This window comes from Mustela nigripes, chromosome 1, assembly GCF_022355385.1.
Source record: "Mustela nigripes isolate SB6536 chromosome 1, MUSNIG.SB6536, whole genome shotgun sequence".
Taxonomy (NCBI): Eukaryota; Metazoa; Chordata; class Mammalia; order Carnivora; family Mustelidae; genus Mustela; species Mustela nigripes.
Genome location: NC_081557.1, coordinates 220,323,701 through 220,349,207, shown reverse-complemented (window position 1 = coordinate 220,349,207; position 25,507 = coordinate 220,323,701). Strand labels below are relative to the sequence as shown.

General features: G+C 37.8%; 1 protein-coding gene across 1 annotated transcript in view; it reads right to left on the bottom strand.

The window, feature by feature from the left end:
• Positions 1-21,910, bottom strand: part of LOC131999978 (cytosolic beta-glucosidase) — a 165,030-nt gene extending 143,120 nt beyond the window's left edge. Inside the window, exons 1-3 of the mRNA XM_059373317.1 lie at positions 21,799-21,910; positions 20,599-20,667; positions 11,842-11,981 (exon numbers count right to left, since the gene is read on the bottom strand). Of these exons, the coding sequence (XP_059229300.1) occupies positions 11,842-11,981; positions 20,599-20,667; positions 21,799-21,910 (321 nt within the window). The remainder of the gene's footprint in view (positions 1-11,841; positions 11,982-20,598; positions 20,668-21,798) is intronic.
• Positions 21,911-25,507: the final 3,597 nt, after the last annotated feature.

Below are 25,507 nucleotides of genomic sequence, written 5' to 3'. Positions count from 1 at the left end.
ATAGCCACCTGAGGCTGAGGCTGGTGGCCTGCAGCACAGTGAATAACAGAGCTCAGACCCCAGGTGTCTCTGAGAATTCGGGCAGGGGGTTGGGGTGGAGAAGGACTCAGGTAGTGGGAGTCTGCAAATGCAAAAAAACTTGTAGAACTCTCGGGTAAAATCTGCAGGGGACCCTGAGATCATGACCTGAGCCAAAGGTAGAGGCTTAACCCACTGAGCCACTCAGGTGCCCCACCATTTGCTTTTATTGATACCATTTCCTCACATACAAAATGGGGATGCTGATATCTGATAGGAAAGACTGATTTTTATATTGGAGATGGCTATGTTATAGTGACTGACATGTAGCTGGTGATCTATAAATATATAGTGAGGCTGCTACTGTGTATCCTTTTACTGTGCTATTGTGTATCCTTTTACTGGACATTCTAGGAGTGCTATCTGATTTGCTTTGCTGTTTAGTTCCTGCCAAAATGTTGCTAAACAACTGTATCATGTTGTGTATTGATATAACTAAGAAAGAGTTCAGCACCCCCCCCACCCAGACATGCACACACACACACACACACACACACACACACACACACACACTCTGCATGTCAGGAAACAACCTTACATTGACAGGAAGAAGGATAATGATACCCAATGGGTCGTTTTCATTTCTAATTTCAGTCACTCTATGGTTCTGCGATTACTATAGCCAAATAGTCAACTAAACATAATCATGCACTATTCCAAACATCCTGTGAAGTAATAAGGCCTATATTTTTCATTGTGCCCTGAATGCCTATATCATTAAAGATGTAAAAACAGAATTTAATTTGGGCCCACAGAATAGAAAGTCAAAGGAAAGAAAGAGAAGATTAAGAAGGCTAGATTTTTCCGTTTTAGCTCTGAAGTATATTAACACCCACAACCGGAAAAATTTTTAAAGTGTGTGAATAGCCTCAGCATTCCTAGATCATACAGGGACTCACCTTATTCAAGTCAACATTGTAGGAATTTTACCCTTGAATCTTTTGGGAACACCTGTAAGTAAGTGTCAGAAGTCTCTGATGAAATGCAAATGATCAAGTGTCCTGGAAGAAACTAAACACATCTGTACCAAGATCATCAGGACACATCTCAATTATCATGCAGGCTAGCAAACATGTCTCATTCCGCAGTTTTCAAAGTTCAGACTGTGTACATAAGCTGACAAATTAATTCCAGAAGCATATTAATGAAAAGCAAGTAAGAGAATAGGTTTTTACAAAGTAGTTATGATATAACTCTTGTAGCATATCATTAAATGAAATAACGAATGCCACCCTGTCCTGTAATCTATAGGATAGAAGAATAGATATAGTCATTATTTTCTCTAATGATGAAACCCACTAACATTCTCATAATGAGAACAGAACTAAGTTATGCATCTTGTCCAACATCCTCGATATAAAGCCTACTGTAATAACTACCAGTATATGCTTTGTACAGAAAACCAAACAAAATAATGCATGTACTTGTAAAATGAAAAGAGCAAAAAATATCACAAATAATTTAGAAATTATCTTAATAATTCTTTTCTGAATTAGAAGCTGAAATATGGTGATACTAGCTCTATCTCTAAAAATTAACGAAATTGTAAGTTATTCTAAATTCTAGATTTATTATATCCCACTGTTTCCCCTGCAACCTGCTCTAATTTTAATCAGCACAACACAAAAAACTTCATGCAGTGTCCTCTCATGTCTCTTTTTGTATTTGTTATTTAAATTTCCTTGGAGGACACTAAGCATAGCTAAACATTCATCATTCTCTAGGCAAAACCATGTATGAATGTGGATTCCAAATTTTGTCCCTTCTGTTTTACCCTATATGGACATACATTAAAATTCTGACTAACTTTCTGAGGTACCATCGTGAATAAAATAGAAAAAATTAGAAGCGTTTAAATCCAAGTAGTTGGAGCTGATCTTTCAGGATCCAAGGAGGTAACACACTGTATTTTTCTTCCCAGCGCTTTACTCTTCTGCCTCTTCTTTTCTTTTAGAAGTTAAAAGAAGAATGTTGAGCTTAACATCAAAGACAGATTACTCTCAAAAAAGAACATTTATCAAAAAAAATATTAATTGGTTGCTGGAAAGCAGAGCTATGAGAATAAAAGAATCCAGGGTGAAATGGGAGATAAAAGCTAGAAAACATCACTAGCAAAGAATGGAATTCCTTTTATGCATGTGGGAGCCTGCATGCACAAGTTCATTTCTCCCAAATATCTAAGATGTTTAGATGAGCAACAACATGCCATTACTTTTGCCAGGCGAGTTTTACCCTTGCCTCTTCTGGTTTGTGATCTGAGACTTTTTTCCCTGAGCCTCCTGACAAAGTGTTAGCATTCTGCTGTGTTGGAGAATGCTGGCACTGCTGCTGTTCATTCTCTGACAGCTACAAGTTGGGGATGTAGGGGAAGTACCCCCTACTTGTAATCTGGGCTAAGATGCAGCGCACAGAAGCAAAATGAAGACCACCTACACCCTGGCAGAATATGCATGTGTGTCAGCAGGGCTGACCTCACCCCAACCTAACACGTTGTAATTCTCGGCATAATAGCACCCAAGGAAGGGGTTGGGTAGGGATGGGGGTTGGGGGGAAGGGCATGCAAAGGCAACACCTAGTGGATTGGGAAGATGAGTGTCAGCAACCCTTCCTGCTTGTTAATTTTGGAATATTTGCCTACTAAAGCCTAAGCCTAAGAAAGGGATTAGAGATCAAAGAACTAGACATAACAGGACTGACTGTAATAAGGGACTTCTTTTGCTGTTCCCCTCCTTTGCCAAATTCCAGATCGCCGATTTTCCTCCTGCTCTCTTCAATTTCACCCAAAACACAAACACATACTAATCAGGTGCGGGGGACACAAAATTACTTAAGAGAATTCTACCTTGCCAACTCCTCTTTCCACTTTCCGGCATTCCTTTCTCCCAAATTCTGGAGCTTTCATGCCCCAAGATCTTAGCCTCAGTATCAATGATAATAATGATAGTTAATGTTTATTGAATATTTGCTATGGGTCAGGCACTATACTTGGTGTCCTTTACCCTTTTAAATCACACACACACATACACACACACACACCCCAACAACAACAACAACCACCCTGTGATATACATGCTACTATCATCCCCATTTTATAGGTGAGAAAACTCGGGCTTAGGGTTGCCTGAACACAAGCAACCTGTCTGTGCTCTATGTCATGTCTCTACACCTCAGGAACAGGGCAACTATCTGAAACTGAATCCTCTGACTCTGGCATGCATGTTTCTAATCACTACTTGGATTGTCACTATTGCTGCTCCCTTCCTCCTCATTAAAACTTAAGGTCCTATCAGCTTTATCACAAACGGAACTAAAGTTATGTAGATCTCCCAGACAGTGGCTAGCCAGACTAGAGGCTCTACTAGTATCAATTGTCCCTTCCCTTTTTCTCAATAATAAATTATAATATGAACCAGCTAGGATATTTTGTTCAACTGCAAACTACCCCTCGCCCGACCCCCAAATAACACTGTCCTAACTGTTTAAAGGATGGAAAAAGCCCTGAGGCACTCAGGTTTCCTGGAAATGGAAGGAAGAGAGTTCTTTTAGGGCCTCAGTCTAGTGCTGATCATGGGTTTGGTGGAGGGGTGAACACTACAGCCAGAAGGGTGATACCAAATGGTGTGAAGCAATATTTTCCTGCTGCCTTTTAGGGAGGAAGGCCATTGTCATGATGGAAACTTAATTCTGGGCCTTTATTCGATCATGACACAGTGCTAGATACTGACATTTATTAATTAACACGGTATCTGGGCTCAAGTGATTTCTCAGGATTGCTAGACAGGTAAAAAGGCAATTACGGGGCCGTATGATGAAGTCCAAGAAAATGCCAGTTTTCATAAACTACATTACAGTCATCCTCCCTGACCTGCAGGGCATACGTTCCAGGATACCCAGGGACGCCTGAAACCACCAAGAGTCCCGGAACTACACACACGATTTGATTTGTAAGTGAGCCACACCAAGAGAACAACAATAACTAATGATACCTAGAGCAATAACTAATGATAACATAAAGAGATGAACAACAATGACTAATAATAACAGAACAATTACAATATACTGTAATAAATGTCAAGTGAATGTGGTCTCCCTGTCTCTCTCTCTCTCTCTCTTTCTCTCTCTCAAAATACCTTACTGTACAGGATTCACACTTCTGGCAAGGATGGGATGTGATAAAATGCCCACGTGATGAGGTGGAGGGAGTGAACTGCACAGGCTCTGTGATGTGGCACTAGCCTACTACTGACCAACAGATGATTGGTCTGCGTCCAACTATGGAACGCGAAACTGCCGGTAAGGATATAATGGCAGGCATCCCTCATTTTATCCCACTACTCGGATACTGTGTTGTTCACAAGTTGAAGGCTTGTGGCTACAGCAAGTCTATTAGCATCATTGTTCCAACAGTCTTTGCTCAACTCATGTCCCTGTGTCACATTTTGGTAATTCTCCCAATATTTCAAGCATTTTTATTCTTACTGTGTTTGGTGCCCATACAACACAGCAAATGTAGGGATGAAAGTGTGCATTATGACTGCTTCACTGACTGGACATTCATCTGTTTTTCTCCCTCTCTTCTGGTCTCTCTATTCCCTGAGACACAACAATATCAAAATTAGACCAATTCATATCCCGACAATGGCCTCTAAGTGTTGGAGAGAAAGGAAGAGTCAACTGATGCAGCAAACTTTGTTGTCTTATTATTTATTTACTTTTTTATTTTACAGACAGACACAGGAAGAGAGGAAACACAAGCAGGGGAGTGGGAGAGGGAGAAGCAGGCTTCCTGTTAGCAGAGAGCACTACATGGGGCTCAATCTCAGAACTCTGAGATAACCACTTGAGCAGAAGGCAGATGCCTAACGACTGAGCCACCCCGGTGCCCCTGTTGCCTTATTTTAAGAAATTGCGGCAGCCAACCCAGCCTTCAGCAACGACCAACCTGATCCACCAGCAGCTGTCAATGTCAAGGCAAGATCCTCCTACAGCAAAAAGATTACAACTCACTGAAAGCTCAGATAATGGTAAGCATTTTTCAGCTAGTAAGTATTCTTTAATGAAAGTGTATACATTGTTTTTTTAGACATAATGCTATTTATTGCACACTCAATAGATTACAGTATAGTGTAAATGTAATTTTTATATGTATTAGGAACCAGAAACTTCATGTGACATGAGATTCACTTCACTGTGCTGGTCTGGAACTGAGCCCACAATAACTCTGAGGTGTGCCTATACTATCCTATTTCAGCACTCAAGTCAATTCTACATGAATTAAAAGAAAGATCAAAGACAACTGTTAGAAATAGCCAAATAAAGAGAAGAAGGGGTTTTTAAAACAAGAGGAAAGAAACATTCAATGGTTTGAGGTGGGACAAGGATGGTATGTCTAGAAATCAGGAAAAAAGCCAATAAGATGAGTGTATGGATGCAAGTAGAAGGATGGATCATGGATTTTGTGGTTTTCCTGGTTTTAATCCTTATCTCTTTATTTTCACAAATCATACATACTGACCTTAGATATAAAAGCAACCCAGCTTTGGATCTCACATATATCTGAGCTGGTCTAAAGAACTCATGCCAGTGTCTCCAGGACACAATGTGCATGAAACTTTTTGCACTAGAGAATTTGGCCCCATGGGCTCAGAATAAAAGGTACTAGAGAGGATGGTGCAGAATTTCCCTCCAATTTACTTTTGGTCTGTCCCTTAGACTTATGCCTAAGACTTATGGAGACAGCTGCAGAGGATGCTGAGAAAATATTTATTATAAGTACTCAGGTATGGGTGCCCAAAATATACTGCTGGTCTTTGTAAAGAAATGATACTCCAGGAACAACATCTCCCCCATATATGGGATATCCATGAGGAGACATCACAGTATATTCTGTGCAAGTTGAATAAAATATGTCCCTTTCTTAACGTGAAAAGCAGATATCAATCAGAAGGAAGGTTTAGGGAAGTTCCAACAGCATGAGTCTCCTTTGAGAACTGTCAATAAATAAAGGAGTCAGTACAAGCTTTGACAGGAGCAGAGGGGATCTCTACCCTGGGTCCAATGCTTTCAGGGGGTCCTCACATATAAGTTCACCCTCGCAACAATGTCTAAAAGAATGCAAGGTCATCAATATTAAAAAAAATCTCTATGATAAGATGTCATTAAGAATATCAAAGAAGTCAGAATGGGAGATAATATGCAAATGACATATATCCAATGAAGGATTTGTATCCAAGATATATAAAGAATCCCTACACGTCAATAATAAAAGACAAATTACTCAATTGTTTTTACATGGACAAAAGACAGGAACAAATACTTCACAAAAGAAGATAAACAAATGGCCAATAAGCACCTGTAAGGTGTTTCATGTCATTTACCATTAAGGAAATGAACATTAAAACCAAAATAATATGCCATTTCACACCCAGGAGAGGGACCAAATTTTTAAAAGATTGAAATTTTGAGTGGTGGCAAAGATGAGGTGCATTTAGAACTCTCATACCAAATGATATAATCACTCTGGGAAACTGGAGGTTTCTGTAAAGTTAAACATAGTCCAACATATGACCCAATAATTCTTCCACTGAATAATTACCAAAGGCAAATGTAAACATATGTCCATACAAGGAATTGTATAAGGTTGCTGGTAAGCAACCTTATTCACAACAGCCCACAACTAGAAACAACCAAATGTTTACCAACAAGAGAAAGGATAAATAAGTATATATTATAATAAATATTTTGAAATATAAATATATGTATTCAGCAATAAAAACAATTATAAACTACACAAAATAATATGGAGTAATCTCAAAAACATTATAATGAGTTAAAGAAGTCAGGCTCAAAATAGTATGCACCATACAATTTCATTTATATGAAGCTCTAAAACGGGCAAAATGAATCTATGACAATAGAAATTGGAGTAGCAGTTGCCACTTGGCCATGTTAGAATTGACTGGAAGAAGACATTCTGCAAAAATGGGATGTTCAATATCTTGAACATGGTGGTGTTTAAGTATATGCAATTGTCAAGAATTATCTAATTTTACACCTAAAATCTGTATATTTTCTTTTTTTAAAGATTTTATTTATTTATTTGACAGAACGAGACACAGTAAGAGAAGAAACACAAGCAGAGGGAGAGGAGAGGGAGAAGCAGGCTTCCAGCTGAGCAGGGAGCTAGATCCCAGGACCCTGGGATCATGACCAAAGTTGAAGGCAGATGCTTAACGATTGAGCCACCCAGGTACCCCTGTATATTTTCTTATAGTAAATTATATCATGATTTTTAAAAACGAGTTTGGGATTAAAAAAATATATATTATCTATAAGAAAAAAATTATCCAAATTCACGTTTCACCTCATTAAAGACATTTCTTTCCTAAAAAAAATGAGTGTCTCTGTCATCTAGGAACCAGTGCTCAGCACTGATAAGGTGCAGTGCATTATCTCTGTAGGGAAAGAAAACTTTTCCCCTACCCTCTTAGGTTTTGAGGTTGAGACCTGCAAATTAAAGAAACAAGAGCTGAATAGGAGATAAAGTTTCTTTGTATACATACAGAAGCCAACAGAAAAGTAGCTGGCTTGTTAAATGGTTGAAGTTGGAGGCTCATATATAGCTAACTTAGTAAGAGAAGGTTACTTTAGATCACTTCTGTCAAGAAAACACAAATTACATATAATTCTGATTATATGTAAAAAAAATAAATTTTATAAACTAAATGTCTTTATTATTCATTCATAAATCTTTGCTTCATCAACAGAACCTCCAGCCACATGCAAAAATAATAAAATCAGTCATCCGTAATACATTTTGCCAACTTGCAGTCATCTGAAATTCATAGCTTTACACATATTTTTCCATTTTGTCATCATGAAGTCACATTTTTCCATGGTAGAAAATACTACATATGTTATTTAATGATTTGTTGTTTGATTTATACCTGTCAAAAAACTAGACAATGGTATTTGGGTCTTAGTTTTTACTTATGCCCAGGGCTCTGTACATGTAAGGAGAGAAGAGATAAGCACTCCCATATGTCTGCAACCTTGAGACCTGCCTCTCTACTGCCAAGAATCACTTGGTTGGGACTTTGTGCAACAATCTTGTGTTTGCTTTGATAGGATAGGTCTTGCTCTCTCTGATGTCTCTAGACTACTATGGGGTGAGATAATGCTCTTCATTCTTCCTATGGTCTTCTCGTTTCCTGTGGATAACGATTGGCCAAAGCAAATACGTGCCGAGCAGGGAAGGAAATGGGGCTGAAGAGAAGGAAACTTTTTTTTCCCCCACTTAATGGCTTTCTATACTCCATAAGATAAGAAAACAAGTCATCACACATGAAGAAAATTACTTACAGAGCGAGTGAATCTTCAAAGGCTTCCCAGCCACAACAGAGATAATGTTTTCCATCATTGTGCACAAAATTTCAGTTCCCATTTCTTCCTCTTTTTCTAACTTGAGTATGGGTTTTATTTCTGTAACTAGGAATTTGGAGCCTTGACAATGATTTCCATTGCCCCCCTGATGACCATTCTTAATTTGAGAAAGTGTCAAGAGAAAGTTGAAAATTTGTTTTTTCTTCTATCTTGGTCTAGATCAAATTCTTAGGTAGAGTTTCAACCTACCAATATTCTGTGTAACCAGCGAAAAAAAAGTACAACGATTTACTTTCTCAATTTTAAGTGTAAATCATTATGAATTTTCCTCCAATTTCCCAGAATAGTATCATCTGATTGAGAATAAGGAACATTTTTCTTTCTCTTGTTATTCATATCCCTACCCCTCCTGTGCCCTCATACTCATGCTACTGCCCAATACTATTTTTTGCTAGCAAATTCACCATTTCTTAGGACACAGAACATTGCCTGTGAAAGAGTGGGTGCCAGGAGATGCTGGACCTACTGGGAAACTAAAGAAACTTACTTTAGGACTCCTCATTGCATACTTTTATTCAGTGCCCTAGAAAAGGACCCAGCCATGTGGGTTCATGGTCATGTTTTTTTGTGAAATTTGCAAAAGTGAAGTCATTGCCTCTGCCCAATTTGTCTTCTTCATTTGCATGTGCACTTGTGTTAAGTCAAAATGGCTATTGGCTTTTTTTTTTTTTTTTTTTAAATCAAGCTAAGGGAGAGGTGACTTGGGACCCTTTTAGTTTATGTTTACTGGGATACAGTTACGTGGTTTGCCATCACCTCTATCTACAATTAAGCTGTTGCTACTCTTCCAGTGAATGAGCCCTCTTTTTGCTCCCGGTGTGGACTCACCCAGAGTGATAATCTGAAGGTCAGGGATGAAGACCGCATCATGGCATGATGGTGTCATAATTGGTTTTTTTTCATCATTTTATGAGTAGTTAATTATATATCTCATTTTACATGTATGCATGTGTATGCCTTATCCTAAAGATCTCAAAAATTATACAAGGTTCTGGCCCCATATAACTCAGATATATCTCTAATGGATGTTCAGCAAATGTTTGGTGCAGGAGTAAATGACCTTCCATGAGCAGATAAATTTCAATTCATCTGATATAGCACCTTAATTTTATTAAAAAATTAAAAATTTAAGATAGTAAATTAAATGCCTGAATCTTTAAATACCACTTCAGTATATCAGGAAAAGGTTAGAAAAAGCATACAATTTAGAGTCAGAAATGAATTTATATCCTTCCTTCTAGCAGTTTAAACTTGGTGAAGTTATTTAATTTCCCTACACCTCGTTTTCCCCATTGGTAAAATGAGGATGGGAATACTTACTGTGCAGATTCATTCTGAAGATGAAATGAGATGATATAGCTGTGGCACCAAATCAGGGTACTGAGCACGCAGAAGGGTTTAGGAAAGTGTTGGAAGCATGGTGTAAGGGTCAAGCACACAGACTCTGCAATCAGATGACCTAGTTTAAATCCTGGCTCAGCAGCTAGATATCCAAGGAGTCCAGGACAAATAGTTTCTGTGCTTTCATGTCCTCATCCTTAAAATGGGAGTAAAAATGATACCTATATTATAAGGTGGTTATGAAGATTAAGTGAGTTAATATTTCTAAAGTACTTAGAAGGTCCCTGTGCTGTCAGGTATGCTATAGAAGTATATATTAAATTGTCAGCTATTTATTTATTGAAAATCTTTATTCCACTAGACCAGAACTGTTCTATTAGATACATGCTATAGAAGAATAACCATAACATTATCTCAGATAATGTGGGAAGTTTATTCTAATTAAACCCACACTTCATTGCTAGGGGTTTCTTGTAGTTGCAGATTTATAGACAGCTTTTTGAAAAGCCTAAGTTTTGGATCTATGGCAAGATGTTCTACCTTGTTATTATACATAAAGACCCCAATTATACTACTTGGTTACTGCCTTTAAAAGTATTTTTGGTAACAGTTAAACAGAAATAGTTCCAGCAAAAAGAGAGAGAGAGAAAGAGAGAGAGAGACTATTGTTTTCTCTGGGATCCAAGAAAGTTTAATTAAAATGCCAACATGATCAAGCAAGCTAAGAATGTTTTCTCATTATTCCAATTAAGAGTCAGTAAGATTTGATTAATATTATTCTGACTGCTTTGGGCTCTGGCAGATCTGTATATTTTCATTCAATTATTCAACTCTAGTATATTCTATTAATTATCTTTCTCTTTCTCTCTGCTGTCCTCTTCTTCAGTATAATCCTTTTTTTTTTTTTTAATGGCCCCAGGAGCTTTTTCCTTAAAATAGTAAGAATTATTTTAAGTGCTACAGTTAATTTTATTCAAACCCTTAAATACCTTTTTGAGTTAAGTCCTATCTCAGATTCTTCATATAAAAAGAATATGTGCGTTTTAAAAAATGGAACTTTTCCAGGCTTCATATAATTTACTGTGTAATTCTGTGTCTACCAGAGAATTAAAATGATTATTTATGTTCCCCAGACTCAGAGAATTAGGGAAACATTGAACTGTGCTGATTTTTTAAAAACACAGTTGGAATTGTTTAGTAATGCTTCATTTGTATGCAGAAAGCCCAACACATATTAAAATAGGTACAAGTCTGTGTTAGTTTCAAAGAAATGAAGGTGAGCCAGTTTATCATCAAAGCTAATATATTCAATACCCACCCCAAAATTACACAAATTGGTGCCATGTTTGAAATATTAAATGGACGGAAGTCTAAAATCCAAAGTTATGACTCCCAAAGAAATGATAACTCATTCTTTTATGTATTTGCAATATTAAATTCTTGGCTTTAATATACAATTCTGAGTAGGTGCATGAAATGGTTTTCTATGGGGAAAATGCCTAGTTAGTGCTCTTTTTCAGTCTGGTAATTTTGCTGGTATTTTTAAATATGTTATGATACCCAGAGGTTTTGGAAATGGTCATATGTTTTATAAAACTATGAATAAATGTAAGATAGAATTATGCTGCAATTTCTGTGAAAACCATAATTCTGAATTGAATGCCTTTTCTGTTTTTAAAACTCACCTGCATAAAACATGAAAATAAAAAAGTGGGTGTTAAAGAGAAGGGCATCTATAATTATATTCTAGTTCTTTTGTGTCATTAGTTTCACAGTTATGTGTGTTTGTATACATACACAAGTTTTTGGTTCCTGTTCTATGAACCACTACCACCCCCACAAATTACAGTGACTCTAGGACATAACATACTAAACATGATTGCATAAAGAGTTCTTGCTTTGTATACTTGGGTTAGTTTGTTTTTGCATTTTCTATTTCTCTATTTGAGAACTAGAAAGAGAAAAACAAAGTATACTCACTCTTCCCCATCTGCCCACGACCACTGCAGCTGGAAGCCGTTGTAACTGGTTCATTCCATCCCCTGATATGGATTTATGTCCTAGGAAGGTAGCATTCTTGATGGCGATTTTATACACAAAATGCTTTTCAACTTCATTTACTGCATTAAGTAAAAGATGGAAAGAATTATTATGATTTTAATTATTATAATTTCACATGATTAAAAAGCCTTAATTTATGCAGCTCTTTATTGATGACAAAAAGAAAGGAATTCTAAGTGATGAAGTATATCTTACTTAAGAAGTGAAAAATCGAGCCCTTGAACGACATTAGTGGCAAGGAAAATTCTTCCATGAAGAGAATTAAACGTAGCCTCTTGATCTGCTCTTTGATGGCAAAAGGAGTCTACGGCCAGACCACCCTGAACGCTCCCGATCTCGTCTGATGGCAAAAGGATAACTATGATGTGCCAGGGTGATATGATCATTTTATTGCAAAATGGCCAAAAACCAATCACTAACTGTGTCATATCCTAATGCTTTACTGTGCTATGTATTCTTTAACTTGTGTTTCAGGTTTGAAGCAAAATGGAAAAAAATATATATACTCCCTTCTGTGTTGATGACAGACCTCGATGAAATAATCCATACAAAGTAGTTAATCCCTGATGTATAATTGGGTGCTTAGCAAATGATAGTTCCTATTTCAAGACCAGACTTCAGAAACTTACTTTTTTGGATGACTGTCAGTTCAGCATCTGACTCATGATTTTGGACCAGGTCCTGATCTCAGCGTCATGGAATTGAGTCCCGTGTGGGTTCAGCACTCAGCCTGGGGTCTGCTTGTCCCTCTCCCTCTGCTCCTCCCCTTGCTTATGTTCTCTCTCTCTAAAATAAATAAATAAAATCTTTAAAAACACAAAAACTTACTTTTTTACCATCTCGAACTACTGATGTCAATTTTTAAGAACGCATACCCTACTCCTATGCTTATAATAAACAGCAGTGTTATCTTCATAAAATATTTACCATCATTTTTTTCTATAAATCCTTCTAATTTTACCATTTCCTTGCTTTTGAATTTGGAATTATCAGATGCACTCTTTTCTTTCCATTCCAAAACTTTATATTCAGATCTTGTTCTAAATGTTTTTTTTTTTTTAAATCAAGTTCCTCTCCTTTAAATAAGAAATATTTTCTTCACTTGCATAATTGTTCTTTTAAGGAATTTCCTTGTATTTCATTTTATCAGCAGCTGCCATATTTAGAAATGGCAATAGCATATAAATCACTGTTTTTCCTAAACCTTGAACTGAAAACATAAGATTACATCATTTTATTTTTTTCATAAATTCTTCCATTTTGTTTCCAAGAAATAAACAACATCCACTATCCTAGACTCCCAAACACTAAGCAATTAAGTTAAAACTCAGACTTAAACATTTTGGAAAGAAAATGAAATTGTATTTAAACTTCAGTTACTGGGTACCTGAGTGGCTCAGTCAGTTAAGCGTCTGCCTTTTGCTCAGGTCATGATCCCAGGGTACTGGGATGAAGCCCCACATAAGGCTCCCTGCTCAGTGGGAGTCTGCTTCTCCCTCTCCCTCAGCTGCCACCCCTGCTTGTGCGCTCTCTCTCTCTCTCTGTCAAATAAATAGATAAAATCTTTTAAGAAACAAACAAAACTTCAGAATTACTTAGAATTAAGAAAGTGAGAAGGGAAATGTTAAACAGATAATGTGTACCCTATCCCAACTACATATTTTCTACAAGAAACCCACTTTTAAATACAAAAAATATGCAGATTAAAAATAAAAGGATGGAGGAAAATACATTAAGACAGTAGCAATTTGTTACGGTTGAACTTAAATATGTCCCTTTGTGATGGTGCTTAATTTTAACCACATAAATTGCACTCAGGATGCATGAGTTCCTTTACCTAATCAGAAACTGCCAACAATCTGTTTAGACATTCACCTGGGTTAATATGCATATTATTGTTCCTCAGTTTGGGAAATGAAGCTTCAGACAGAATCCATTATCTATGTGTGTTGGTTTGCCTGAGCAATTGTTTCCTAGATGCATATTAATTTTATTTTTAGTATTTTGAGCTCTGATCCATCGGAGTTCTGTTTAACTTTGTTTAACCCAGAGCTTTCTAAATTTATTTGAGCATGGAACCCATGAAGCAGCCATGAAGACTTTTTTTTTTCCTTTTTCTTTCTGTCTGTTTTCTGAGTTTTCTTCAGTGAACATTTCCCAGAAAAGAAAGCAACAAACGTATGGGAATGAAACAGTGAACGTTACTACACTAACGCAGCACAATACCTGTGACCAGTCTGTGAGATCCTGACTTTCCTCACCATGTCTTTCCATAAACACAGCAGAACCAAAATCACATTCTCTGACCCCCTTTATTGCTTTGAGTCACATTTCTCAAAGCATATGCTACACACCATTAGTTTCCTGAGATGTTTCCACCAAAGGGGAAAAAAAAATGTTGAGGTAAAAAATACTTGGGATCTCCAAAGTTGTGATGAGATTCTAGGAAATGACTGATTCTGATGTACTTTGGGCATTCCCAAGAGGGATGACACACCATGTTTCACTTAATTTATTTGTCCATAGGTCAAATTCTCGTTAGTAACGCCGTAATGGGCTTTTTCCTACCAAATACACCTTGGAGAACACTGGTTTAAAATTTCATCTGAGGAAGTATGTGAATACACAGAAAAGGCAGGGATTAAAATGGTTTTCAGCAGTTGATCCAAGACCCTGCCTAAGCTCTAAGGTCTTACCACCAGAAAAAATACGTAGAAAGTTGCCTAATAATTGTTATGGACAGCTTGGGAATTCAGGGATTTTGTTTCCATAAGACAAAGAGAGATGCTATTTTCATAAAGATAATAAAGAACAATACACATATATAACCAAATAAATTTCCCTAACTGAATGGAAGATTGGTGTGTGTTTTTCTCCTTCCATTTGACCAATGAATTAAGTGCCAGTTTGGTTCCAAAAATGGGTGTAACACTAAAGATGCAAAGGCACAGGGACGCCTGGGTGGCTCAGTTGGTTAAGCAGCTGCCTTTGGCTCAGGTCATGATCCCAGCGTCCTGGGATCGAGTCCCACATCAGGCTCCTTGCTCGGCGGGGAGCCTGCTTCTCCCTCTGCCTCTGCCTGCCATTCTGTCTGCCTGTGCTCGCTCTCTCCCCCTCTCTCTTTCTGATAAATAAATAAAATTAAAAAAAAAAAAGATACAAAGGCACATAGTTGAGGCCATAACCCCTGAGAATTTGCAGTCTCATTGGCGAGGGAACCTTGCAAATAAGCCCAATATTGTGATAGTTGTAGCTTTGATAACAAAGCTAGGTCTCAACAGCCATGGGAGCAGAGCAAAAGAATCCAGAACTTGCAGACCTTCAGGAAAATCCTCCTGGAAGAGTATGTTACTGAGCTGAGACCCCTGACCCACCATTCCACACACTTCCTACCTCTGTCTCCGCTTGAAGATCTTATAAAGCACAAAATTGCATCCTGTAAGTTTATCCATTTTTTTTTTGTACCTCTGACAACAGTGGCAATCTCTTCAAAATTTGAATTGAAAGCCATGTTTACCCAATGGTAATAAAATCATGTCATTAAGATAGTAAATGTGACCCTCCTGTGCTTTATATAGAACAAGAAATTATCTCTAATGAAGACAGAAAAAGCCTCCAAAAATGAGATGAGACTATCATTCAGATCATCCATGTTGAAGAAATACTGAAAATCCTCTCTTCTTGCTGACTGCAATCTGCTGCTGAATTGAACCTTTGAACCATTGAATCATTAATTTTAAAAAATCACATTTTGCCAGCCAATTACTCAGCATTGCGTGACATGATCAATGATGTTAAAGGTTTTCAGCTCATTGTATTAATCAATTAAGCACAGAATATAAACAAAAAACAACTGTCAGCTGATCTGGGTCCATTGCTGATGAACTGCTGCTTAAAACAATTAATAATGAAGTAATGCTGCAAAACTAAGGGCAAAGGCCTAATTGATTTTTCAAAAGTAAGAACACTCTAAATGCTCAATTAGTTAATAATTTGCCTACTCATTGATTTCTTCAAGGTGTCTGACTGGCAAAATTGAGAAAGATTCTATAATCGCTGTCCTTCTACAAAAAGCTCGTTTCTAGGCATCTGGGAAGGTTAGAAGATCAATTTAGACTTCCATTAATAGTATAGGAAACTTTCTCCAAGGATGAAAAAGCAACTATCAAAAACAAAGAAATCATCAACTAATAAAACTCTGGGGAGCGCTCTGTGAAATGAACCAATTTCATGAAGAATATTAATACATTAAATAGGGAAAAATAATGAAATGATGCAAATATCTATTATAAATAGCAGACATTTACCAAACACAAAAGGACAAGTTTGAAACTGAGAGACTTGTGATTAAAATGCTTTTAATTGCTGGTAATGAACTCCATAAAGAGAAATGAACATTTGAGGATACTGAGACTTCCTCTAGTTATTTTTTTATTCCCTAATTCTATCTTTTCACTGCACAGGGCAGGTTTTGGTAATAGAACCTGATGCATGGTATGTAGATGGTGTAACAGAGATCACTGGTGTTAAAAAGGACTCCAAAGTCATCCTGAGGATAGATTGCAACGCTAACAGTATAAATAGCAGTAGTGACATTTATTGAACATCTGATATGGGCCAGCCATTCTTCTAAATATTTTACACAAATTGACACATTTAACCCTCACAAATTCCTATGAAAAGCTGCCTTCCCAGAGAGTAAGTAGTATTTCCAGAATCTGAATAGAATTTGGCTGCAGGATCCAAACCCTTACCTTCCCACTCTTTAATGAAACCATGCACTCTTTTAGCACTTGATGTAGCTTTTCTTGCTTAATCTCACAACCACCCTATGTATTAGTTACTGCTCTATCTATATTTTACCAACTAAGAAGTTCTGATCAAGTAATTTTCTCAAGGGCTGTAGAGCCAACATATAGTGTCTTAGGAAACTACAGGACTAATATCAGAACACACGATCTTTGGGCACAGCGTGGACAGATAGGCCAAGCTTCTACCACTAAGTAGCTGGTGACCTTAGATATATTTTTTTAAGATTTTATTTATTTATTTGAGGGAGAAATAGCACAGGAGCAGGGGCAGGGGAGAAAGAGAGAGAGAATCCAGGCAGACTGCACACCGGGCACAGAGCCCAACTTGGGCTTGATCTCATGATCCCAAGTAGTGACCTGAGCTGAAATCAAGAGTTGGGCCTTAATCGACAAGCCACCCAGGTGCCCCAACCTTAGATTTTTAATGAAGGAGTTTTATTCAAAGTCCTTACTGCCTCTTTTTCTCTTCTCTCTCCTCCCACAAATTTAATATAACCATCTGACATTACTCCTTTTTCAGGGGCACTGTGAAAATACTTTTAATAAGCACAAATTGCATGTAAAAATTATAAAATAGACATTTACACAAGTAAGAATATATAGGTTTATGTGTATAAATATTCTAGGTTCATCACTGGAAATTGCCTTATAGGATGGCCACAAAAAACAATATTAACTAAGAATACCACACATATGTTAGTCGCTGAGCTAATGGCCAGAACATAATTTCAACCTTAAGGACCATCTGCCAAGTCAGGAATCCAGGGGATCAAGAAGCTAGAGGAAGTAGGAAGACGGGTCCCTGAGTGCCGGGGCAGGAGCTGGGACCCAGGGTCCAGGCTTTTGTATATAATGTTAAGTTGTCCATGGTGAGCAGCAGCTTCACCAAACTAACACCAAATGATCACCAGTTAATCCCAAAGGAAGGCTGCAAGTCTTCTCCTCCAGCTCCTCCTATCTCTTGGTTTATCCTCTGGGTAAATACAGATGCAATAAACACATTTTAGAGAATCAGGAACATCCACCTTTCTTCTTGGTTCATTCCTTAATAACCTTGGGTTGGAACTGTCTTCTATGAAAAAAATGTAAGGACCCTTAATTAGGATTTTAAAGATTCTAACCCAAGGTTTTTGTTTTTGTTTTTTGTGAGAAAGGAATTCTTTATACAACTTCGTGAGAGTGACTTCAGGACAGGAGGAGAAAATAATCAACTGTGTGTAGTGCAAAGGGTAGAGTCTTTTTCCTTATTTTGAAATTTGACAGCAGCTTCCTTACTACTTATTGTAGTTGGGAGGACTAATCAGAAAATGTATCCTTTGCGCCTGGACATAGTAAGTGTTTGATGTATGTTAGTCAATGACCGCCACCTCCAACGAATCCCTAGTAGCTCTCCTTTCCCACTTACTTCCTCACTACACTGAAGAGACAACTGCTGTACCCAACTATTGAATTATTCAGATCAAATCTTCCAAACAACATGCTTCCTCACCATCTCACTCCCTCCCCCTTTGTGACTCTTTGTGGGTCTTCCCTTCCTGAGTGAGAATCAAGGGTCCTTTTCTCTTTTCCTTCAACATTGCTCCTCTGCAGTCAGCCATGTGGATCATCTGAGGGGAGGGATTACATGAAATATAGAGAACAAAGAGTTATCCTGGCTTTGGAGTTCTAATATTTACTCCTGAATCTCACAGTCTTTACAATCACCTTGAAATTAAATTTTTTTTTAATTTTTATAAATATTAGGATTTTCTTTCTTTTTCCTCTCTCTCTCTCTCAAACACACACACACACACACACACACACACATGCTTGATTTTATGTATGGCAAGTCAAAGGAATTAAGTCACAAATTGAATGTCTAACTCCAGCCTGGAAAATAGGTAGTTGAGGAATCAGAATACAAGCTGGGTAGCTAGATAAGAGTTTTCTTCTAAGAGAAGAAAATAGCATCAATTTCTAGTACATGTGTCTAAAAAGGTGGGATGTGATAGGTAGGGAGGTAGAAGGAAGGCATGACAGAAAACATGTGGGTTTAGAGGGAATCCCAGAGTAGAGGGACCTCAACCAATGAAGCTCATTTGGTGGCCAGTCCTCCAACAACTTCCCCAGGACCACCAGCAGTAGTACCAGTGTGGTGAGGCAGCATCAGAAACAGTGGTGAGGGGTGGCCAGACAGAGAGAAACTGAGTCCACCCACTGAGATTTCTTTGGTCCAGAGAGCATGAAAAAGAATATAGAAGTGTCTCAGTATCTTGAGAGGATCAGAGACATGCACAAAAGGGCATATCAAACCAGGATGTACCTTTCATCAGGAGAGAGCAGATCTCGAGCAAGTATATTAATCTGTTACTAGCCACAGTGATGGGAAACTACATAAAGTTTTCTCCGTCAGGGGCGATAGTTCAGGATAGTGTTCACACATATTTTTTACCTCTTTTAAAAATACGTGTATTTATATCTGGGTTTGTGGTCTATAAACTATTATGCTGCTCCCTCAATAGAAAGAGTTTATTTCAAGAGATGTCTAAACCCCATTTTAGATGTACTAAAATGAAGTTTTGTCACAGTGAATTGAAAAATGGGTATGTTGAATAAGAGTAATGTCAGCACATAATAAACTTTAGTATGCTGCCGGGAGTGCCTGGGTAGCTCAGCCTCTTAAGCAGCTGAGTCTTGGTTTCAGCTCAGGTCCTGACTTCAGGGTCATGAAATCAAGCCCTGCGCCAGTTTCCACTCTGGTCAGGGAGTCTGTTTGTAGATTCTCTCTCTCCCCCTCCCTTTGCCCCTCTCCCAACTTGTGTGTTTGCATGCATGCTCTCTCTCTCTCTCTCTCTCTCTCTGTCTCTCAAATAAATAAATAAATTGTTAAACCTTTAGGATGCCACAGATGAAATACTTTGTGGAATGTACTCACATTCGTAGCAGCATTATTCTCAATAGCTAAAGGGTAGGAACAACCAACCCAAGGTTCCATGAATGAATAAGCAAAATGTGCTTACAATACAACAATTGCACTACTAGGTATTTACCCAAAGAATTCAAAAAGACTTATTCAAAGGGATACATGCATTCTGATGATTATAGCAACATTATCTACAATAGCCAAACTATGGAAACAGTCCAAGGGTTCATCGACTGATGAATAGATAAAGAAGATGTGGAAGATTATTCAAAATAAACAAACAAACAAACAAAATGTGGTATGGACACATAATAGAATCAGCCTTACAAAGGAAGGAAACTCTGACACATACCACGACACAAATAACCACTGGGACATTCTGCTTAGTGAAATAAGCCCGTCAGAAAGGACAAATACTATATGATTCCATTTATATGAGATTTCTAAAGAAGTCTGGCTTCTAGAGAAAGGAAGAAGGATGATGGTTGCCAGGGCTGGGAAGAGAAGAAATGGGGAGTTATTGTTGAGTGGATACAGAGTTTCGGTTCTGTAAGAGGAAAGGGGCTCTGTGGCTGGATGGTGGTGATGGTTGCACAACAATATGAAGGTAGTTAATGTCACTGAACGGTGCACTGAAAAACAGTTCCAGTGGGGGGCACCTGGCTGTCTCGGTTGGAGGTGCAGGCAACTCTTGATCTCGGGGTCATGAGTTCAAGCCCCATGCGGGGTGTAGAGGTTACTTAAATAAATAAAACTAGAAAAAACTAATTTCAATGGAAAATTTGTGTTATGTGTATTTTACAATTTTAAAAAAATTTTTTAAATCAAGACAAAAAAAAAAAACCTACAAAATTATTTTGTGGAAAGACAAACAAATAACTTCTGTTTGTCCCTCTCCACACAGCTCCTTCATGGAAATCTTTAAAGAATAGCGCTTTCTGTACAAAGAATTTAGGAGACTACCCAGTGCTATAACTTCCAACTTCACATCAAAGTCTCCTGAATCCAAATCCACTGGTTTCTCCATTAACTCTAACACATTTGAATATATGTGAGCAAACACATAAACGCAGTCATACAAATACAAATATAGCATGTGCTGTTCTCATTAGGAGAAAAAAGCAATCAATGCATTTTGGTGAGCATCATAATGTTACCTTTGATTTCTGAATTTTAGACCCATTTATTTTTAAACAAAACATATTTTCAGAGTTGCCTTTGATGCCCAATAATTCTAAGCCAGCTCACAGACTTCATTCTTTGAAATAGTAAATCAGGGTCACAAAGTATCTAAATTCTGAACAACCTGTTTTCATTGTCTCTAAACCAACAAAAATTTATCCTCTGCTGCTCCTTTAAAAATGTATCTGAATTTCATTTGTTTCTCATTTTTATTGAAGCCCAATAAAAACATCTATTTATTGTATATATACTTAAAATTGGAAATAAGTGGCTGTCATTAAAATCAGGGACTATTTTTATGGTATGCAGTATTTAAACATTATTAGAGAGAACTCACAAGTTCCAATAGACTAAAAGTTTACATTTAAAGTGGTACAACGAACAAATGTATATTTATGATTGTAGGCTTAAGTGCTTATTTTATTATACTTTGTATTCATCTCAAATTTTATTTTGCCATAGATTTTAAAAAGAAATAGAACTTTTTTTCTCTGAAAGTCATACTTGGAATGGAAACAACAGCTTATGGTAGAAGAGCACTGGCATGGGAATATAGGTATCCAGGCCCTTCTACTATACAATCTTGAGCAAGTAATTTTACCTCCCTGGAGCTCCTTTTTCTCCCCAGTAAAGTGAAAGAGTGAGAGTAGTTGGACTCAAATATTTTTCCATCTTTCAAGTTCCAAGACCTCATGCTTCTGAGACTCTGATGGGCAGGCACATAGCAGCATGGGCTTCATCCAACACTTACCCAGTAAAACCATGCTTGGTTCTTTTAAACAAGTTAGATTAAACAGGTTCAGTTTAACCTGTTATTACAGAGAGCCTTCAGGGATGATGATGGTAATGACAGGTAATGTTTATTGAGCACTCACTATGTGCTGGCACTGACTGTGGTAGATGAATTGTAGAAAACAGCCCCAGTGTTCCAAGGCAATCCCACATCTAAGCTTTGTAATGTGCCCTTGCAGCTCTTCCTACCCTGAGGTGGAGTCTCTCCCTGTTCTCTGAACCTGGGCTTGCCTTGTATCACACACTGGTCAATGGAATCTGACAGGCAAAATGTTGTGCCAGCCGGAGCCTTGTTCTCCATGCTTGCTCTTGCAACTCTCCCACCACCAGAAAAACAAGCTCAGGTTAACCTGCCAAAAGATAAAAGAACATGTGAAATGGAGTTCTCCCAGTCAGGACTCCAGAAATGTGAGAAAGCCCAGCCAAGATGAGCAGAGCTTCCTAGTTGACCCACGGCTAGCCACAGACACACGAGTGAGGCCCCTGGAGTCCAGCTCAGGACAGCAGAACCACCAAGCTGAAATAATAAGGGGTTATTATAAGCCACTAAGTTTTGGTGTGGGCTCTTGTGCAGCATTTTTGTGGCCATAGAGAACTGTTAGTCTGCTCTAAACATGTCAGATGGTTTTCTCATTTACTTCTCACAGCAGCCTTATATAAAAACTATTATAATCACCCTACTTTAGAGATAAACTGAGGCACAGAGAAAATTTGCTCATGATTATAAAACTGCTATATTTTATATGTTACAAAACACCTTCAGTTACAAGATGCAACATTATTTTATATACTATTGAGAGAGATTACAACTTAAAGTGCACCTTAATTTTGGAGGTACCAAAACATGAAAAATGGGGGCAGCTGGCTGGCTCAGTTGGTAGAGCATATGACTCTTGATCTCAGGGTCGTTAATTCAAGCCCCATGTTGGGTGTGGAGCCTACTTTAAAAAAGAAAAAGAGAAGAAAAACCTGAAAATCAAAATTTATGTTTCATGTTTCATGTTTCAGTTGTTCTCAGGGGTCGGGGGGAGAGAGGGGTAACAGGCAGAGCACAGAGGATTTTTAGGGCAGTGAAATTATTCTGTAAAGTGTATAACACCAAGTGTAAACCCTAAAATGTGAACTACAGACTCTAGGTGACAAGGATATGTCAGCAAGCATCTATCAATTGTAACAAATGTATCGCTCTGATGGGATGTTGATTATGGGGGAAACTATTCATGTTGGGGTCAAGGATTATTTGGGAAATCTCTGTACCTTCCCCTCAATTTTTCTGTGAACCCAAAACCACTATAAAATAGGAGTTCTTTTTTTTTTTCTTTTTTTGAGTAAGCCCTATGTCCAACTTGGGACTTGAACTCTGGACCCCACTACTAAGAGTCTCCTGTTCTACAGATTGAACCAGCCAGGTATCCCTAAGTTATATTTTTTAAAAATGAAAAAGAAGAAATGCATCTTAGAATTGATGAAATAAGTGGTGGGGTATCCAGGGGGCCACTTATTTGAAATAATTTGAGGCACTTGAATATTTAACTGGTTATTTGAAAATTATAACCTCCTTGTACAGTTCTCTGGAATAGCAGATGTTGTATAAGGGATCTGTTCCTCTTGGAAATCCTCTGTTAGTGCTCCGAGATTTAAAATTTTTTCTCTGCCCAGTTCTGTGACCTTTGCTATACCCCTTTGCTCTAACCAGGACTCCTATTCTTTGTTGTATACTTCATTGCCTGCATTATTTCATTAACATTTCCTCTTTCTAAATCCTTCTCTGGTTGGTTGATCTTCTAAAAATTCCTCCAATTTATCTATGTCTCTTAAAAGAAATTAGATGCTCACTTACTAAATATAGTATTAACGAGACCTAATCATTAGTGCTGAATTAGATTAATTACCTTGCTTGTTTGGAATGTGACACTCATCAATCAATTAATATTCCACATATGTGTGGTTCCCTCATTGTATTCCCTAAGACAGATGAGTCTGATGAGGGCTTTTGGAGGTATATAGACCAAGATCAAATATTGCTTCTTTCTGCCACTTGCTATTTATATAACCCTGGATAAGGTACTTAACATCTGTGAGATCTAGCATCCTGATATAAAAATGTATATAAATACATTCCAGCCTGAATCATTCAAGATTTGCTCAGAGAAGCACAATTACTGGAGGAAGATGGATAGAGATATAAATACAGATATAAATGTGATTTATTCCAGAGACTAGATCTTATACAATTGTGGTTTGATTAGACCACCTAGGTGAGGCTGTCGCTTCGTTGTCTGCTGATGTAGCTCAAAACCAGAGGGCAGCAGTCTAGAAGAGATGAGTGTGAACTAGGGAAAAAGGACAAATAGGAAAGTTGGAGGCTCTGGAGAATCCACAAGAATGTTCTGGATACCACATTGGTCCCTCGCTATCTCCAAGCCTCCAGCATCAATGATGAGGGTACCCTGTCTCATAGTATTCCACTGTGTGATATAGCACATTTTCTTTATCCATTCATCCACTGGTGAACGCGTAAGCTAAACACACACCTGTCCAAGGAACCGGTAAAGCCAAAGGAGGAGATACAGCAGTCTCTGGAGTTGCTGCAAATCTAGCCACTTTCTTGTAAAGATTTATTTATTTATTTGAGAGAGACAGAGAGTTCAGGTGGGAGGAAGAGCAGGAAGAGAGGGACTCTTCTACCCAGGTACCCCAGATCCGGCTGCTTTCTTATACCAGAGGGTAAACCCATATATCCTCAGCAATGTGCATGAGCCACAACAGTGCTGGGGACCCTGCACTTACTGTTGTCAGATTTAGCAAATAAAACTGCCAGGTGACTAGCAAAATTTACATTTCAAGTAAATAATAAATAATCTTAAGTATAAATATGTGCCTAGTAGTGCATATAAATGTGTTTTAATGTAACTATGTTTCAGGCAGTATTGGGACATACTTACACTAAAAATTATTTTTTTTAAGGGGCTCCTGGATGGCTCAGTCAGTTAAGCACCTGACTCCTGGTTTCAGCTCGGGCCAGGATCTCAGAGTCATGGGATCGAGCCTGGCATCAGGCTCTGTGCTCAGCAGAGAGACTGCTGGAGATTCTCTCCCTCTCACTGTCATCTCCCTCTGCTTCTCCCCCCACTGCTGTGCTCTCTTTTTCTCTCTCAAGTAAAGTAATCTTTAAAAAAAATCTTTTTTTGTTTATCTTAAATTCAAAATTAATTGGGCATCCTGTATTTTATTGACAACACTACCTGCTCTGGCCTTTAAAATCTAAAAAGGTTATGCATGTTACTTTACTTTTATCTTCCAGTTCACACAAAAAGTCTCTTTTGGACAAATCAAAACCACAATGAGATATTACCTCAAACCCATTAATCAAAAGAACAGAAAACAAGTGTTGTTTAAGGTACAGAGAAATAAGAAGCCTTGTGCACTCTTGGTGGAAATGTGAAATGGTGCAGCAGCTGTAGAAACAGTGTAGGTGTTCCTCAAAATATAAAAATAGAACTACCATAGATGCAGCAACCCCACTTTTGGGTACATAGTCAAAAGAATCAAAAGCAAGATCTCAAAGAGATATTTGCACACCCATGCTCGTTGCAGCACTCCACAGTAGCCAAGAGATGGAAGAATGCAAGCGTCCATCAAGGATGAATGGAGAAAGAAAATGTGGTACCTATGTACAATGAAATATTATTTAACCTTAAGGAAGGAGTTTCTGGCACAACTACAACATGGATGAACTTCAAATACATTATACTAAGTGAAACCGTCCAGTCACAAAAGGATATACAGTATATGATTCCACTCATATGCCATATCTCAAGTAATCAAATTGATAGAAAGTAGAAAAGTAGTTTCTGAGGACTGAGGGAGGTGAGAGGAGAGATTAATGTTTAATAGA